At 52.1% G+C, this 17563-nt stretch overlaps 1 protein-coding gene across 1 annotated transcript in view; it reads right to left on the reverse strand.

The window, feature by feature from the left end:
- Ksr2 (kinase suppressor of ras 2) overlaps positions 1-17563 on the reverse strand; it is a 435854-nt gene that overhangs the window by 316748 nt on the left and 101543 nt on the right. Inside the window, exon 3 of the mRNA XM_004636227.1 lies at positions 15349-15499. Within this exon, the coding sequence (XP_004636284.1) occupies positions 15349-15499 (151 nt within the window). The remainder of the gene's footprint in view (positions 1-15348; positions 15500-17563) is intronic.

The following is a 17563-nucleotide window of genomic DNA, read 5'->3' on the forward strand; positions in this document are numbered from 1 at the left end:
AAGAGGGAGGGAGGGAGGGAAGGAAAGAAGGAAGGAAGGAAGGAAACACAGGCGAGCGGGCAGGCTCGCTCTGCGCTCACTGGGCTATGCGGGGGCCCTGCCTCCCCCAGGCTCTGAGCTGCACTGCCCCAGCGCATGCACAGCCCTGTAATCACCCTAGCAGCACTCACACTGACACTGTGCCCCGGCTCCTCTTAGAGCACTACACTGAGGTCCAAATATTGAGAAGGAGCCGAGCCCCGGGACACATGTCAAAGATAGAAGAACAAGTACAAACGTGGAGATTCTGGAGATTCACTTCTTCATGTTCAAGCAATGTTACAAAGTGTCACCACACTGACACAGACATCTAAGCATGAATAAGAAGACTTGAAGAGGACCGTGGGGTGTACCACAGAGCAATCTTCAAGGACAGCTGGTGGTCAGTGAAGTCTACTACTGGCTGGACAAGAAGGTCCACCATGAGACACAGAGGCACGGGGAGGGCTTACACCCCTGCCCCAGCCATGTCGCAGGCCAAGGCACCGGCCAGGCAAGGCCATATGGCTGGTCCGGGTGAGGGGGTTCCCACAGCCAGAGAAGCCAGGCCAGAGCCAGAACCCAGGCATCTGGCAGGAAATACATCCAGATGTACAGTAACAGCTCCTGGCCTCCACCTGCTACCACCTCTTTCCCGGGAAGTCAGGAGCTGTTTACTGTACATCTGACGGAGGTTTTAACAAGACCTTCTGCAGAGAACATGTGTGTATGCACACGTGTGTGTGTGTGTGTGCGCGTGTGTGTACCCATGTTGACAGGAGGGTGGTACATCAAGTCTCCAGCTTTCATCTGCTTCCTGTTAATGTGACTAAAGACCCCTGGGAAAATCATGCTCTGGGCATGATAAGCCAAACCACGACTCAATTATGGTTTTCTGCGCCTCTTGCAGAAGCTGGGTCTCCATAAAACCTGGCTTTTGTCTAGCTCCAGAACACTGAATCTGTCATCCTCCTCCTCTGCATTACCACATCCTGCCCATCAGAGCCAGATCGGCTGCATTCCTGGGGCACTTGGGAAGAGGCAGAGCCCCAGCTTTCATCCACAGGGATTTTTCCCCATGGGAAAGTGACGATGTCTGGAGCCCCCACCCCCACCCACATCTCCGGCTACAATGGGAGGAAACCCAGGGCCTCAAGCTTGCTAGGCAAGCGCTGCCACTGAGCTGCACCCCAGCTCTGGAGACACTTATGATTGGGGAGCCTAAGGCTGGAGGAATAGCTGATCCTGGGCCCAGTGGGTGGAGGCCAGGGATGTTGCTCCACTTCCACAATGCACAGCACAGCCTCTGTCTGTCACAAACAATTATCAGCCCCCATGTGAACAGGGCTGAGGCTGGGAAAGCATGTGTTAGACATTTTCAACTCTAACCATACATCCCCAAGAAAATCCACCTGAGGCTGGAGGTCGGGTGTTCAGACCTCAGATGGGATGAACGGTAACAATGGTTCTTATGCGACGTGCCCCACCCACAGCCCCCGGGGGAAGGTCTGCAGGGAAGAAGGACCTAGTTAAGGGCTAGAAACTTGCTGGTTTGGAAAAATAAATATGGTCATACATGGTGGAACATGTCTGTGATCCTAGCACTCAGGAGGCTGAGGCAAGAGGAATTGCTGGGAGTTCAAGGCCAGCACGCACTGCACAGTAAAACCCTGTCTCAAAAAGACAAAAAATTAAAAGACTATGGGAAACCCGTTTCAACCTCCCCAGTGTTGCAGAAAGACTGGGAATGACTGGCCAACGCCTCTTGTCTGCACACTGCCTCCTTGCACGAGGCCAGGGCTTGAGGCAGCAGCAGACGACCTTCAGCTGTTCACACCCAGCACAGTGTGGACTTGACCTGCTACGGGGTTCTCGTGGTCACTGGCCAGTGGGGAATCTGCCTCTTCCAAGAGCAGTTGGGGGGAGGAGACGAGATCTTTGCTCGGCCAACTTGTTCCGGGCAAGAGAACCAAATTCAAGTCCCTCAGTAGATGTGCATAGATCGCGTCCTTCAATCCTCAGATAGTGGGGGCTGGGGATTAAGTGCTTGCCTGGCAAGCGCAAGGGCCTGAGTTCAATCCCCGGTTCCACAAAAAACAAACAAATAAATAAAAATAAAATTAAAAAAAAAAATCCTCAGATTGCTATGCATTTGGCCAAGGCTCAGCCCTGACAGTGAGGAGCCCGGGCCAATGGCCAGGCAGGACCCCTACCCCAAGCTCAGAATCACTCACCCTCCTGCCTGGGCCACAGACTGACCAGGACAACTGGAATGTTGGCTCAGCCCCTGGTCCTTGTAGGCTATGGGATTGTAGGAGATGCAGCCCTATGTGTTTCCCAGATGTCTCCCAAGTGAACAAAGCCGCTGCCTAGCCGCTGCCTAGATTTTCCCTTGTAGTTGGAGCTCCTTTCCAGTCTCCACTGTGTTTCTTTCTTTCTCTTTTTTTTTTTTTTTGTATTTTAGGGAAGAGTCTACAGGGTGTTCAGGGTCCCACAACTAGATCAGACTTAGAGTGATCCGCCTGTTTACAGCCTTCCAAGAGCTGGGACTACAGGAGTGGCCACCATGCCCTGTCTCAGTTGCCTGCTCAGCTTGCCGGGAGGGGTGGGGGATCGAACTCCAGGCCCCTGAGCCTGCTTGCAGGCACTTTAATCCACTGAGCTATTTGTGGAGCCTGTGTTTTAGCGGTCCTGCTTTGTGGCTCTTTTTTCTTCTCTTAATGGGCCTTGCTGTACAGGCAGTGCGGGTGCAGATCTAAACGCATCACGGACAGCAACGTCGTCGAGGGGAGGTGAGTGTCATCAAGGTCCCTTCTGAGCAGGCGAGGAGGAGCCACGAACACCTCCCAAGCCCTCAAAGAGTGCAGGTCAAGGCCAGCCAGGGTCCAGGACCCCAGACTCCCCTGGCCTTCGGCTGGCCCAGAAGGCTCGGTCTCAGAGTTAAGCCCACGCTAGCTCCCCGCTGCAGCTGGACGAGACTTCCTCCTCTCTGGAACTCGGGTTTTCCTGATTTGGAAATGGAGCTCATTAGGCCCGGAAGCTCCTGCTGCACAATCTTGAGCGTCTTTTGCGCGGCCTCTGAATCAATTCTGACTTCTCAACCAGAGGAAGATTATCAGGCATCGCCTCCTGGTGGCCAAAATTAACACTGCACCGTCAAGAAGCGTCCCCAGTCGGAGAGCGTCCAAGAAAATAAACACTAGGAGGAAAATTCGTCTAAGTGTTTACAGCCAACCAGCTATTGGACCTTAAGGTTTTCGAGCCAGGGACTCGGGTTTAAAGCAAAAGTACAGCCTTGCCACTCCGTTCTTCCGCGCACCCCGTGATAATGGAGGTGGAAGGTCTGCAGAAGATAGCGCGTGAGAAGCAATGTCATGCGCAGCCCCACCGAGGACGTCCTGGTATCCGATTACCAACTTCGTTCACCTCATTTCTCCTCCACAAAGTACCAGACACAGCAGACAGAAACAAAAGCGCTCAAGAAAGACAATGATCGGATGACGAGGCTAAACGCAGCTCAGTACTCCAGGACAGGGCTGGCGCGCAGGTGACACCCTTGGGGTGTCCTACCGGGATAGCATTTGTGCTCCTGGAACTCCAGAGATAAGGAACTCACAAAGAAAAGAGGACAAGAAGGCTACTGTCAATAAAAGCCTTGTTTGGGATGAAAATGATGCGGGTCAGGCCTGGGCCTCCCTCTTACCTCATCGGGCATGTCCCTTCTTCCTGTCCCTTCTACTGTGTTACATTTCCCTTCTTGCTTTCCCCAGAGTACAGTATTTGCTTGATCAACGACAGCTCCATAAAAGTGCTGCACCGCCTGCATAAGTGGTTCACAGGCACATTCTTTCCTCGCCATTAACGCCTCCCCAACCTGTCCCCCTGCTCCCACAGGAAGTCCTTTGCACCCCACTGAAAGCACTCCTGCTTTAGAACATGGGTGTATCTGCTTTAAGTAAAACTCATCGTTCCTGCTCAGTCTCTTCACAGGGGTCAGCAAACCTTTTTCTTGAAAGAGCCAGAGAATAAACATTTCAGGCTTCCTGTGCTACTTGGCTTCTGCCCCACCAAACACACAATTCTGCTCTGGTAATGTTAAAAGAGTAACAGACCATGAGTAAACAACTAGGTGTTCCAATAAAACTTTATTGACAACAGCAAGTAGAGGGCCAAATTTGGCCCGTGGATGGTAGTTTGCTGGCCTCTGTCTTAGGGGGAATATTTCTCCTGTTTGCTGTCTCTTCTACACAACACAACCCCATGACCAACATGAGGAGAAGGTGCGTCCTCCTCACCTCCTGCAGCTCTTACACATCAGTACATGCTTCAACCTTTCCTTCCAAGAGTATAATTCCCACAATTAAAGTAGGGCAGCCCATTGGTGTGCTGTTTTATTCAGTGCTACCTTTGCTACTGAGCTAAGTAGCTTGCAAGCAGCATGCACTGAGAATGTAGAGCCTGGGATTGGCGCAGGTTCAAATCCTGGTATTCAGCAATTTTGGGGCTGTGTGATCTTGGGCAGGATGGTTTACCTCTCTGTGCCTTAGTTCTGCTATCAGACAACTGGTGACTACAACAGGCCCTGCCTCATGGGGGCATTGGAAGATTAAGTGGAATGAGTCTCACAATCATCTTGGGACAGAGCTCGATACACAGGATGCCTTTAATATTTTGCTATTAAAACATAGTTCCTACCATCTATGCATCACAACCTGATGCACAGGTCTTAAATAGCAAAGCAACTTTAAGATAGCGCAATGAACCACACAGGATTGGAACGGATGCAATCGGGGAGGCTTCCCGGCCATGGCGGCATTTTGCCATATTTTAAGGCATGATGTGCAACTGGCTAAGCAAGGGAAAGTTTCCTTCGAGAAGCAGCAGCCCAAGAGGGGTTCCCTGTTGAACAACAGCAACGAAGGGATTTAATCCATCAGGAAACCACTGAAATCTGTGGAATCTGTGGATCCAGGGTCAGCAGTCAGGACAGGATTCTTTTTTTTAAATTAAAAGATTTTTAATCTTTTTTTATTTATTCATGTATTTAGTACAGGGTCTCACTATGCAGCTCAGACTCAGAGCGATTCTCCTGTGTTCAGCCTCCCCAGCACTGGGATTACAGGCGTGCACCACCATGATTGGTCCGGTGGCCAACTCAGGATGCCCAGGGCTGGGGCCTGTATGTTATGCAGTGCCAGGGATTGAACCCCTGTCCCTGAGCTTGCCAGGCAGGCACTTATCCTGCCAAGCTATCTGCCCTGCCCAGGACAGTATTCTAACCAAGAAGGTAAATGAGATTGAAGCAGGACTTTGACCTTCAAGTTTCTACTGAAAGTTGGGCAACTTCTTTGTTGCTCAGGGAAACAGAAAATGCAGAACAAAAGAGAAATGTTAATTGACCCTCCTCCAAGCCCAGCTATGCTGACCATCTGAGTGCATTTCCTCCTGGACTCTTTGCTATGCGTTCATCTTTAAAATACTAAGGAGTATGCAAATAGGATGCAAATTAGATCCATACAGTGCTATTTTTTTTCCACCTCCAAACAATAGCTGGAATGTGTCACTAAAAAGACTGTAAATCAGTAATTAGGAAAACAACTAAGCAAAGAAAAAGGCCACCTGAGTGAGATTCACAACTCCAGTGACCTGGAGCCACCTCCATTAGGCAGTAACACTTCTGTGACAATACAGGAACATTTTAGGAGGAAAGGAACAACTTTTTCCATGGATTATTTTTACCACCCCCCGCCCTCACTGCCCTCTGGCTGGCTGCACATTCAGCTCATTTTTCAAATGCCCTCATGCACCCAAGGAAGCTCCCCATGGCCATGGGGACCACAGCCAGGAAGGACAGAGAAAGTCTCGAGAGACTCAACCAGGCCTAAGTGTCCCCAGGTGGGACACAGGGCTCCAGCCTGTTCTCCCCACCCATTTCATACTCAAGAGTCTTGCAGTAGGTAGGGCAGCCCCGCACTGAAGACACTCTGCACATGCGTGGTGTTGTACTAGCTACTAGTGAGCAGCCTCTGAAGTGTTTCTCTCTCTCTCTTCCCCCCTCCCCAACCAGGGGTTGAGCTCAGGCCCTTGCACTTGCCAGGCAAGCGCTTATATTACTGAGCCATCTCCCCAGCCCTAGAAGTGTTTCTCTTTGTCTCCATTCCAGAGCCGGCTGCCCTCACCCCTGCAACCCCCACCCCAAGGGGATCCCCAAGCTGAGCAGATGGAAAGACCCACCAGAGTTAAGGGAAAGCTGTCCCCACTGCCCTGTTTGCTGTCAGTGTTGCCTCTGGCCTCAGCAGCCAAAGCCAAGACTCTATCTCTCTGAGCCTCAATTTTCTCACTAGAAATAGAAATAAGCATCCCATGGAGCCCAAGCAGTTGTTGAGAGGATTAAGTGAGCCAGGGCTGTGGATCGGTTCGCCAACACTGGGCCTGAACCAGTAGGGTGAGGACAGTCTGGGCTGCAGCTGCCCACTTGGGACCGGGCTCTGGGACATTTCTGGCACAGTGGTTCTCCAGGTATGATCGCTTGGACCTTGTTAGAGGGCATATTCCCAGATGCTCCTGGATTGCCTGCTGGTACCGGAAGTCCAGGGTCACTGAGGCAGGTTCTGACAAATCTTCAGGTGTGAGAACCTCCATTCTAGGGGGAAGGGGCAAGGAGTCGTAAACAAAATCATTTTAGATGTGCTAGAGCCCATGAAGGAAATCAAACAGCAGCAGCTGCCGAGCAGCGAAGCAAGCCCAGACCCTCGCGAGGGAGAGAAACTGGAGCAAGGAGGTGGGAGCAACACAGCAAGCTCCCATCTCTAGCACAGAAAAACAGAAGAAAAGAGTAATGGCATAGAAGCTGTCTGAGAAGGTGACATTTGAACTGAGACTAAAATGATAAGGAGGCAGCTGGGGGAGACTGGGGCAGGAACAATGACCCATGCCAAGGCCCTGGGGCAGGGCTTGTGGGGAAGGAGCGGGTCAAGGTAGCGGGATACAGCAAGGCAGGGAAGACCTCATGGACAGGGCCCCACTGAGGGGCCCTGGGGGCCCCGACGCACACTGCCTTGGGCCATCCTGGAGCCAGGGCTGCTAGCGCCTCCCGAGTACCAAGAGTAGAGAGGAAGGGACTGCACTGCCGATAGGGGATGACGGCCAGGAAGACAGGTCTTCTCTGCTCTCACTGGGGGTTTCCACAGAGGCAGTAGGTGGGGAAGAGACAGGGGCCAAGGGGTCACCTTCTTTGTCCCACAAAGAAGGGACAGTGAGCCAGGACAGTGGGTCAGACCACGAGGGCAGTGGCTCTGGACCCACACGCATGGAGCACCCAGGGTGCCCGTCCTGAGGCCAAGTGTTAGTGTGAACATGTTTCTCCCCTACAGCAAGCTCATGAGGAAGACACCACTGGTAAGTTCCCCACTTTACAGCAGAGGACAGCAGGGAAGGGCAGGGAGACAGAGAAACTGAGGCCAAGCTCAAATGAAGCAGAGCTAAGAGGGAGGGGAGAGGAAATGCGAATTGATCCCCAAAGCAGACCCCAGCCACCGCAGACCACAGAGCCTGCACGGACTCTTGTTCTTCCTAAAGCCCAACAGAATTCTCTCTACTGAGTGATTCCAGCTTAGCCAAAACTGGAGGTGTGCCAGATTTGGGGGGCAAAACTGAAGTAGCAACCGCGGCAGTCCAGAGGCCCACTTGGGTACCAGTGGCCTCTCTTCTCAGCCAGCCCCTCCTTCCTGACACTGCACCCTAGGGTCCACTACCCGCTGCTTTACAACCTCTGGAGATGTCCACGACAGCCCCCTTCTCCTCTCCATCCTCCCCCACAGGGGGACAAGCATGGCGGTCTGAACCTTAAACTCCTGCCATGGACCTCGTCCTTCCTCAGCTCCCCTGTGCCATGCAAGGTGTAATCACTTTTGTAATCAATCCGTCTCATCGGCTCGCAGCTCCTCACTGATTCAGCTGTCAGCGAAAGCCAGGCAGTGCCAGCTCAGGACGGGCAACTTTCATTTCCTCCCCCTCGAAGGCCCACCCCCACTGTGACCATGAGCTGCAGGGAAAATGGTAACATGGGGGTCCCCCAGAAGACAGCTGCCGCCGAGCCACTGGTCACCCTTGGGTGCCAGCTGCTGTCTGTGCAAAAGCGCCATCTTAGATGGCCCAATCCATCAGGCCCAGATGACTACAGCCCATGCCAACTCCACAAGGGACAAGGGACCACCCAGCTGAGCCGAGCAGCCCTGAACTCACAGGACCCAAATCAGTCACCGAAAGCCACTGCGTTTGGGAGTGGCTTGCCACACGGCACTAGATAGAACCCTGGAACACTCGCTGTGGCTCCTCCACATGGGTCTTCTGCCTCCCTCTTCAGAGGACTGGAGCACTGCTTCCTCCGCTCAGAATGCTGCTCCTCCCAATCATCTCCTGCCTGGTATCTTCTTGTCACTCAAATCTCAGCTTCAGTGCCACCTCCCCGGAGAGGTTCACTATCAGGTTTAAGTGTCACCTGGTCTAAGTTACAGTTCCCTGCCACTATTCGGCCGAACACTAACAAAGCCTTGCTGTGCAGGTACTTTGTGGTGGCATCGAAATCTGCTGTCAGCTGGTTTTAAGTAACAGTGATTATCTTCCGTGACCTGGCTGGGTGGATTCCACCCTCTGGAAAGCCCTCAGAGCTCAGGTGGACTTGGAAAAGCAAGTCCACCAGAGGACAGCAACTCCATCTGCCCAAGACTCCCTGCTCTCCCTCCCTATAGATTTCAGATATGCCTAGCCCGGCCCTCACCAAGTGCAAATGCCGATTCTTTACAATCCACAGACCTCTTTCACAATTTATTCTACTGCTTCTACTTCTCTAGTGGAAGCCAGACCAACCCAATGAAGTCACCCAGGGACCAGTGTTCGGTCTATTTAAGTCTCTACCTAAAGCTCATCACCTTTTGGCGATTCTTATTTAGGCTTTCTCCCTGCATGTCCAAGAGCAGTCCTGTCTAGAACTGGGTTGTGCCAACAGGGAAGTCACCAGTCATGGGTGGCATCTGTGGATAAAGAAGGGTGTCGTAAGTTTTCTTCTATTTTCATGGATATGAGTTGGACCTGGCCCATGAGCAAGTCCTGGCAGTGCTGGGTCCTGAACACAGTCCACAGAAGCGGGTAGCTCGTCACCTTCCCCATCTGTACCCCTGGTCCCTGAGACCAATGGAAACAGATCGCTCCATCAGTGTTTATCTGAAAGGCTGAGCTATTAGTGCATCAGCACCCCTGGGACAGGTTTCTGTCCCTCTCCAGGGTGTCCTACTGCAGTCCCATGTACGTGTAAGGGATTCTGAGAAGCCTAGGACAAGAGGAACGGAGCCTGTGCCAGGGGACCGAAGGACTTCACACCAGAACATACCAGACCCTGTGGCTCCGGGAAGGCTGCTCTTCCTGTCCCCAGCTTTCCCCAAGTTAGAAGCAGCTGGAACAATAGGGCAATCAAGGCCCACTCTCGCTCTTTGTTCTTCCAAAGGAAGACTCTACCAGGAAGGCGGACTTCTGGGGGGCTTCATTCAAAGCCCAAACTGGGAAGGCGCCAAGGAGCATCTAAGGCTGTCCATCCTATTTTGGGACCGCTTGGCATCCTGTTTTCCTCCTGGCTGCCAGTTCTTGGTGCTCAGGGGAAGGAGTGTCATGGGTCCCACAAAACCAGCTCCAGACGATGTCAGGGTACAGGGGCCCTGCCTGCAGTGGCGCCCTGCCCCTGCCCTGCGCCCTCTGTGCTCCCTGCACCTCCTAAAGGACCACACAGCATCCACCCTGCTCTGTCACCCTCCTATCCTGCAGGCAGACCTGCCCTAGGGCTTGGCAAGAATCCCAGGGCTGCCCCTGCAGCATCAGCCCCCACCTGCCCCATCCCCATGGGGCAAGCCTGCCTGCCCACCTGTCTGCTGGGGCTGCACCCACCTCCCTGGTGCCCTGCAGGCAGCTGTGCCAGCCTTCCCTCCTGGCCACAGCCTGCTCCCTGCTCCCTGCCTATCACCACATCACAAAGACGCTTCCTCTTCTTCCTCCTCCTCCTCCTCTCCCCTCTAGGTTTAAGTTCAGCTCTGGATCCCAGGCAGTGCCAGACTCAGTGAGCTCCACTCCATAGTGTGCAGGGGCCCAAGGAACAGGGAGGGAGGGACAGGGATCAAGGACACAGGCACCGAGGAAAGACAGGAAGACAGAGAGGAAGGCAGGATGTTCCACTGTCTCCAGCTTGAGTTTGGCCTTGGAAAGCAAAAAGGAGCACAAATTACTAGGCTGAAAATGACCAAAAGTTCAGAAAGAGGAGAAGTGGAAAAGAAGGAACTGTAGGAGAGAGGGAGACAGTGAGGACAGCTCAGCAAGGACAACCCAGGGGCAGCAGAAGAGCCCCCGGCCCTGAGGTCCCCAGGCCGGGCTGGACAGTGGGGGTGGGGCTGTGGGGGCATTGCTCAGGGCCCCGCCTTTACATTCTGGCAAGGGAAAGTTAGTGTCTGGGGGGCAGGCAAGCCAGACAGGGGAAACGTGTGGTAGGGTCCACAGTACTGAGGGAGAAGTGGCTGGGAGGGAAGGGGTGTAGAGAAAGTCTGCTAGAGGGCTGCACCAGAAAACCAGAAGGTCCGCTCCTGTGGTCTGCCTGTTCTGTCTCCCAACTTCTATGAAGACCATCCCCTACCAAACATCAAATCTACCTCTAGAACTGCGGGCGACACATTTCTGTTCTTTATGAATTACAGCCTACAGCGTTATGTAATAGTCACCCAGGTAGGCCGAGAGAGGCACCTTGGAGAGAAAGAGAGAGGAAAAGGGAAGAAGGCGAGAAAAGTAAGCTGAGGGCAGGGAGAGGCCGGTGGACACCGGTGATAAAGGTGGTAATGGTGGTGGTGGTGGTGGAGGAGGGGATGACGAATGGTGGGACGGTGATGATGATGGGGGAGATGATGGTGATGGTGGTGGGCGAAATGACGCTGGGGGAGAGGCTGCTGCTGATGGTGACAGGGATGATAGCAGTGGTGTGAGTGATGCTGGGACGGGTGGCACGTGGCATGTGTAGGATGGGTATAAGGACCATGATGACGGTGGTGGTGACGGCGGCAAGGCAGCAGCAGCGAGCGTTACCATGTACCTGATGCACTGCAGGCCCTGTGACTTTCCTGCCTCATCCCACATAACCCTTTCCAGACCCAATGGGGTAGAAAGGACCAGCATCCCCACCCTCAGGAAACTAAGTTCAAAAGCAGGCGCTGTCTTATCTGAAGTCACACAACTAATAGGCAGTGGGATCTGAGGCCAGGTTTGCTGCGCTCCAGAGTCTAGACTCTTAGGCACGTGATTAAGGATGGAGAAGAAAAAAAGCAGTGATGTGGAAGGAAGACTGACCTCTGTCTGGCCAAAGACAGCCAGCACCCCACCGCCAGAAGGCACTGCTGAAAGCCCTCAGCCTGCTGTGCCTTTCCTCTTACCCAAGAATCATCTACTACGCATGCTGGTCGTCAGACCCACCCATCGCCTGCCTCACGTGAACTCAGGAATCAAAGCAGTTCCAGAGAAGAAGCAACGCCCACCACACGACAGGCAGCCAACACATTTTGTTGAATGACTTCATGAAGCTTTGGTTTTGAACCCCAGTGCGCACGCTAAGGAAAGGCTCAGATATGCTGGCTTTGGGATCTCTTGAGTTTGCTGAATGGGTGAATGATCATTCTTTGGTTTCAGGCTAGGGCTGGTGTAACAAGCCACAAGAAGAGAATGCAGAGCTGAGGTCGCTTACCTCTGGGGCTCTGAGGTACCGACACATAAAGACGGTGAAGAAGCCAAGGAAAAGTTAGGATCAGTGCTGGCTCCTCGAAAACAAGGGCTGCCTGCACCGGGGGGTGGGGGGATTCTTGATCGGGTGTCCACCTGTCTTCCCTCTACGAGTTTCTCAATGAAACTTGTACCCTTCAGTCATTCAACAAACATACACTGAGTTCCTTCTATGTGACTGAATTTTAAATTTCAAATTTCATCCCTGCAGGAAATTCCAGCTCTGGCTGACAGCTGGGACACCCAGATGACTATGGAACAACCCACGAGAAGTGCAAATTCCAGTAGCAAAGACAGCAGTTGGTCCTCAACTTTGGAATAACATTTTTAGTTCATGTGAAAGGCAGGGAATGATAGGCCTGCCCAGTCCTGAGACTGTGGGCAGTACCAAGGAGCTAGTTTTCATTTGTGAGGGAAAAGGCGAATTTTAAGGCACCAAGGACCTGGCAGATGCCTGCTGTTTGCCCCTGGTGGTCACTCCCAGGCACTTCCTTTAACCAATGCAGCTGGCAAAGGCCTGGGGACCAAGTGGGGAGGACAAACTGCAGAGCCTGCCCACAGGGCCACCCTATCAGACAAGGGAGCCAGGCAAGGAAATTGACAGTCATATATGGCATGACCAGAGGGTGACCAAAGAACTCATTCATTCATTCACTCATTCACTCAGTCATTCAATCAGTCATTTACTCACTCACTCAGTCATTCACTCACTCATTCACTATTCACTCATTCACTCATTCACCATTCACTCATTCACTCATTCACCATTCACTCATTCACTCAGTCATTTGCTCACTTATTTACTCAGTCATTAATTCATTTGCAAGGGACAGAGGCCTGGAGGCAACAGTGTACCTGGCATGCCAAGCAGAAACTAAGGAGATCAAGACAGTTGGACCAAAATGTTCATGGACAAAGCCAACACACGAGATGAAAGAGGTAGTGCAGCAGAGGCTCAATGGCATAGACTTCGTGGGTCATGTGATAATATGTGGAACTCCAGGGGCCCAGGGAAAGGAATAGACTGGGTTGTGGGCTCCATCAAGCAAGGGCCTCGTGGAGAACCAGGCTTTGGTGGGACCTGACAGAAGCAGGTTACAAATAAAGACAGGGACCCTAAGAATGAGAGGGAAGAGGATTCCAGGCACAGGAAAAGTACTGAGCTGCGAAATCCATGCCTTAGCTAGCAAACTAAGTGACCAGTGTATTTATCCCATACTCAGGGCTTGAGCGGAAAATACAAACTGCGGTTCCCAGCAAGAGCCCAAGCCTTAGAGGTTTTGCAATTCCTGCCAAAGGCTGTGAATGTAGAGCCGCTGGGAGTCTTCATGAGCCACAGGAGGAGGAAGAGCTATTTATTTTAAAATACTCATTAAGCTGAGTGAGGTGATGCACCGTGCAATCCCAGTGACTCAGGAGGCTGAAGCAGGAGGATCCAAGTTCAAGGCCAGCCCAGGCAACTCAGTGAGCCTCTGTCTCCTGATAAAATCTTTTTAATTACCAAATTCCATGTGTCAGATATTGACTTCCCTGGAATAAAACAATGATCAGAAACAGGTAAAACCCCGACCTCTTACAGTCCCTTCCCATGAAGCCTCAGCTGAGCTAAAGCAACGCATCCCTGGGCTGCGCTGGCATCCAGCCCAGTCCCTGCGGGGGGAGGGGGTGGGAGGCACAGAGCACAACCCACAAGTGGCCGAGAGGTGAAAGCAGTCACGGCCAGAATTTGGTCATGGAAATAGAATGAAGTGGTGAAGGCGTCTGAATATCTGCTCCTGTCTTGTATGTGGGATGAGATATGTTTATCTGGGAGGGGGGAGATTGCAACATAAATCATATCTCTAATACACAACTTGACTAAAACAGTGTGAGGAACAGTGGCTAAGAGGGTCTCACCCAGACCAGGATGTCACTGGGGGACAAAGACACTTGTCAGAGGCAACAGCAAAGCCCGTGCATTCCAGGGAAGTGTAGTATGAACTTCCTGAAGCAATACGGCAAGGTTGGTGCATGTGTGACTGTAGGATCCCATCCTATAGCTGTGAACGGGACAGCCATGGCCAGGCCCGCAGACAGCCTGGCTCAGGACAGGGAAAGCTCGGGAACCGCCTCAGTGTCCCAAAGTGGTAGACAGCTAAATATAGGATCTCCGTATTCAAGCACCAAAAATGAAAAAGAAAGATATTTCCTGACAAAGGAGAGGTTGGGACATACACTGTGACTCAGCGCCATATTTTCAAACAGGAAAATGGCCAACCACTTCACACCACAGGTGGAGAGGACAGGGGTGCTGGTTCTGTCCAAGCTGAGAGAGGACTGGGTGACGCTGCCCCCTGGGGAACATCTGGAAATATCCAGGGACACTAGTAGTTTTGTCATGGGGACTAAGGTGTGGCAGTGTCTACTTGGGGGTGCCCCGGGCAGCCCTGGACAGGGTCCCTGTGGCTGTTGCCTGTAGCCTGGATTCATAGCTGCTATCAGGAAAGATGACAAAGGTCATACGCGAGGGATCTGGGCCCAGGACCACGTTCACACACATTCTGCTTGGTTCACCACTGTCCACTCCACCCCACAGTTCCCTGCGGGTCACGCATGTAGAGTCCTACAGGGCCACCTGGGAATCAGCGCGTGCAGGGCTTGCCCCCCCCCCACCAACCACGACACCTCGTGGTCGGAGCCGACAGGTCCGTGCCACACTTTTTTCAAGGTTAGGATTTGCAGACATGGTTACCAGTAACTAAAAACCCCACTCTTTGTGGAAATTTTTTTTTAAATGAGGCTGTGGGGATATAGGAAGCCTCGAAGATGGGGACTTCTGATGTATGCTAACGAGGACAGGTCTGCGCAATTCATTGGAAAGATCCAGGAGAGATGACAAGATATTTGGACCTAAATTTGACAAAACAAGCCCAGAGGGTTATCTTGCTTAATTTAAAAAAAAAAAAAAAGTTTCAGGCTGGGCATGGTGGCACACACCTGTAACCCCAGCACTCAGAAGGCTGAGGCAGGAGGATCTCTGTGTGTTCAAGACCAGTCTGGGCTACAAAGTGAGTTCAAGGCCAGCCTGAACTGCACAACAAGACTCTGTCTCAAAAAAATTAAAAAAAAAAAAGTTATGTAGGGCTAAACCCAACTCTATTTTCTTTAAAGTAGGGGATGCTCTGTTGGAAGCCAGGGGGTGAGTGTTGAGAAGGGTTTAACAGCAACATGTGTTTTACTGTAACGACTTTTTTACTTAAACATTCACCATGGTTTTCGAGCACACCTTCGTATTCACACAAGAAAATAAGAAGCTAACCAGCAACCTGAATGGCCAAGGCACTTCAGAACATCCAAGGCCAAAAGACCCTGGTCACACTCACATGCACCCAATATTTCCAGATCGGGATCACCACCATCCAGACCCTGCCGCCCAGGGCGGGGGTCATTCTACCTCCACCTCCCGGGCCCGTCTTTGCCGCCCGGTGGACAGCGGACACCGAGGCGGCGCGCGTGTGCTGGGGCAGGCGTGCATCCCCGCCCGCTCACCTGCCAGGTGCACGTTCCTGAGGCAGGACAGGGAGGCGTTGAGGCGGGCGCACTCCTCCTGGTTGGCTCCGTACTTCTCCACCGTCTCACACACCTGCTCGTCCGTCATGTCCAGGAGGTCCTCCAGGCTCAGCTGGCCGGGCGAGATTTCCTAGGGGAGGGGACAGAAAGCCATGCAGAGGCCGCGAGCACTTCCACACTGCCCCCTAGCGGCGCCCAGGGGAGGAGGCACCGCTGTGCAAAGGACAGGACCTGGGATCCGGCCTGGGTTGAGTTTCAGGTTTGCAACTCATTCATCCGCAACCTCGGAAAGGTCGCCTAACCTCCTTTTGTGAGAAGAGGGGAACCCTAAATAAGCGGACTTCGCTCTTGGGTCACAGGGTCTGGGTTCAATCGCACCTTCAGGCGCTGTAAGGAAGAAACGCCCACGCACATGTACATGGTACATATATATTATGTGTCATCATTTATAGCATTTAATGGCAGCCAACGTTTTTACAAAACTATCATTTAAGTAAGAGTTTCCAGTGTTTGGATCGTGCTGCTCAGGGCAATAGTGAGCGCTCTCTGCCCTCTGGTGGCCATACCTGTGTATTACAACAAAGTTCAACTAGAAGTAGGAAAACCAAAACATAAGCTGAAGGGCAAACGCCAAAGCCCAATCAGTGAACTTGGTCAGAGGCATAAAGGGAACAGTAAATGAGTCTCTCGGGGCTTTGTCAAACTGGGACACGTTGCAGGTAAGGCTACGGCATCAAAGGCAATAACCCCGGGTCTGAAGGTACAGGGGAACCACAGCTAGAGGGGAGCGAGCTCAATATTAAAGGATCCTCTCCTCTTTCCTGTAGGACTCGTACAATTTGCCTTTTCTATTTGAAATTATTTACACTGAAATTTAGGACCATAAAAAATGTAAAAATAATTGAAACTGTCCTATCAATTTGAAAAAAAAAAAAGAAAGGAAAAAATGTAAAAATAATTTTTATAGCACTAAACGTGGAGAAAAGCCTTGACAGCCCTGGACAAGAGAACAGATGGGACGTAAGTGTGACCAAACAGTATCCGTTGAGGTGTGTGGAGCACTGGATTTTCTTTATATGCTACAAAAATCACAGAGTGGTTAGGCCGCTTGCACAAGGGCAGAGTTTGAATCCAGTCTTCCTCTTTGGAGCCCTGTCTACACCGCCGGTCCCTTGGAAGGAGGACCTCTGCTGGACATACTCGTGAACTGCAGGCAGAGAACAGCCGGGCACCTCGGGCTCAGAGGTCAGAGACTGAGAGCATAAGCTCAGATTCCAGAATAGCAGGAAAAGGCAAAGGAGCGAATCTGGGGACTGGAGGGAGCCTCCGGAACCCAAAGGAGAAGGAGAACCAGGTCATCATCTTATCCGGTAGACAAGGACCCGGCATGATTAGCAATTCTGACATTGAAGCTAGAAAACTGAGCTGTTTTGTCTTTTGTTTTGTTTTATTGTTTTGTTTCTGCAGTGCTGGGGGTGAAACTCAACACTCCCAGCTCTGAGGTTGGGGCTTGTTAGGCAAACTTGTCTGGTTTTTAAAATATTGGTTGAAGATAAAGTTTTGAGAATCATATCAGTTAACAGGAAATATCTGCAGACCACATACAGCTTGGGAACCACCAGTTTTCAACTCTTCCTCTAGAAGACTTATTTATTCCTTATTTCCTAAATAATTTGCCTCGCTAAAGGGTCCTCAAAACTTCTGAAAAGTGGCCCCGGCCAGGCAATTAAAATGCGATCTTCGTACTAAAATGGGGCCCTTCCTTCCAAGGGTGCTCGTAAGAAACCTCTTCTTGGCACTCGGGCCACCCTGGGGTGCACAAAGGGCACAGAACTGTGCCCTGCAAGGTGCGCACGTACAGGAGGGGACAGGGTGGAGGGGGAGGGGGTGGGGTGCTGCGTGCCGCTCAGGACGTGAGAGCAGGCGGGCTCGGGCGTCACTTTTGCCCTGAAGTGATCTCACACAGACAAAAGGCTTCTTCAAGCAGGAATCAAGGAACCCTGGGAACAGGGCTCTTGGTCTTCCAGGCACAGGGGAACCCCTCCTTCTGCCCTGCTCAGGGAACCCCCCAGCCAAAGGAAAATGAGAACCCCCATCAAAGGTGGGTTCTCCTGCCCACTCAACAGCTGGACAGGTCACTTCATCTCGGAGCCTCAGCGCTCATTCTGTAGAATAGGGATAATATTCCTACCCA

Source organism: Octodon degus, unplaced genomic scaffold, assembly GCF_000260255.1.
Source record: "Octodon degus isolate 3935 unplaced genomic scaffold, OctDeg1.0 scaffold00079, whole genome shotgun sequence".
In the NCBI taxonomy this organism is placed as follows: Eukaryota; Metazoa; Chordata; class Mammalia; order Rodentia; family Octodontidae; genus Octodon; species Octodon degus.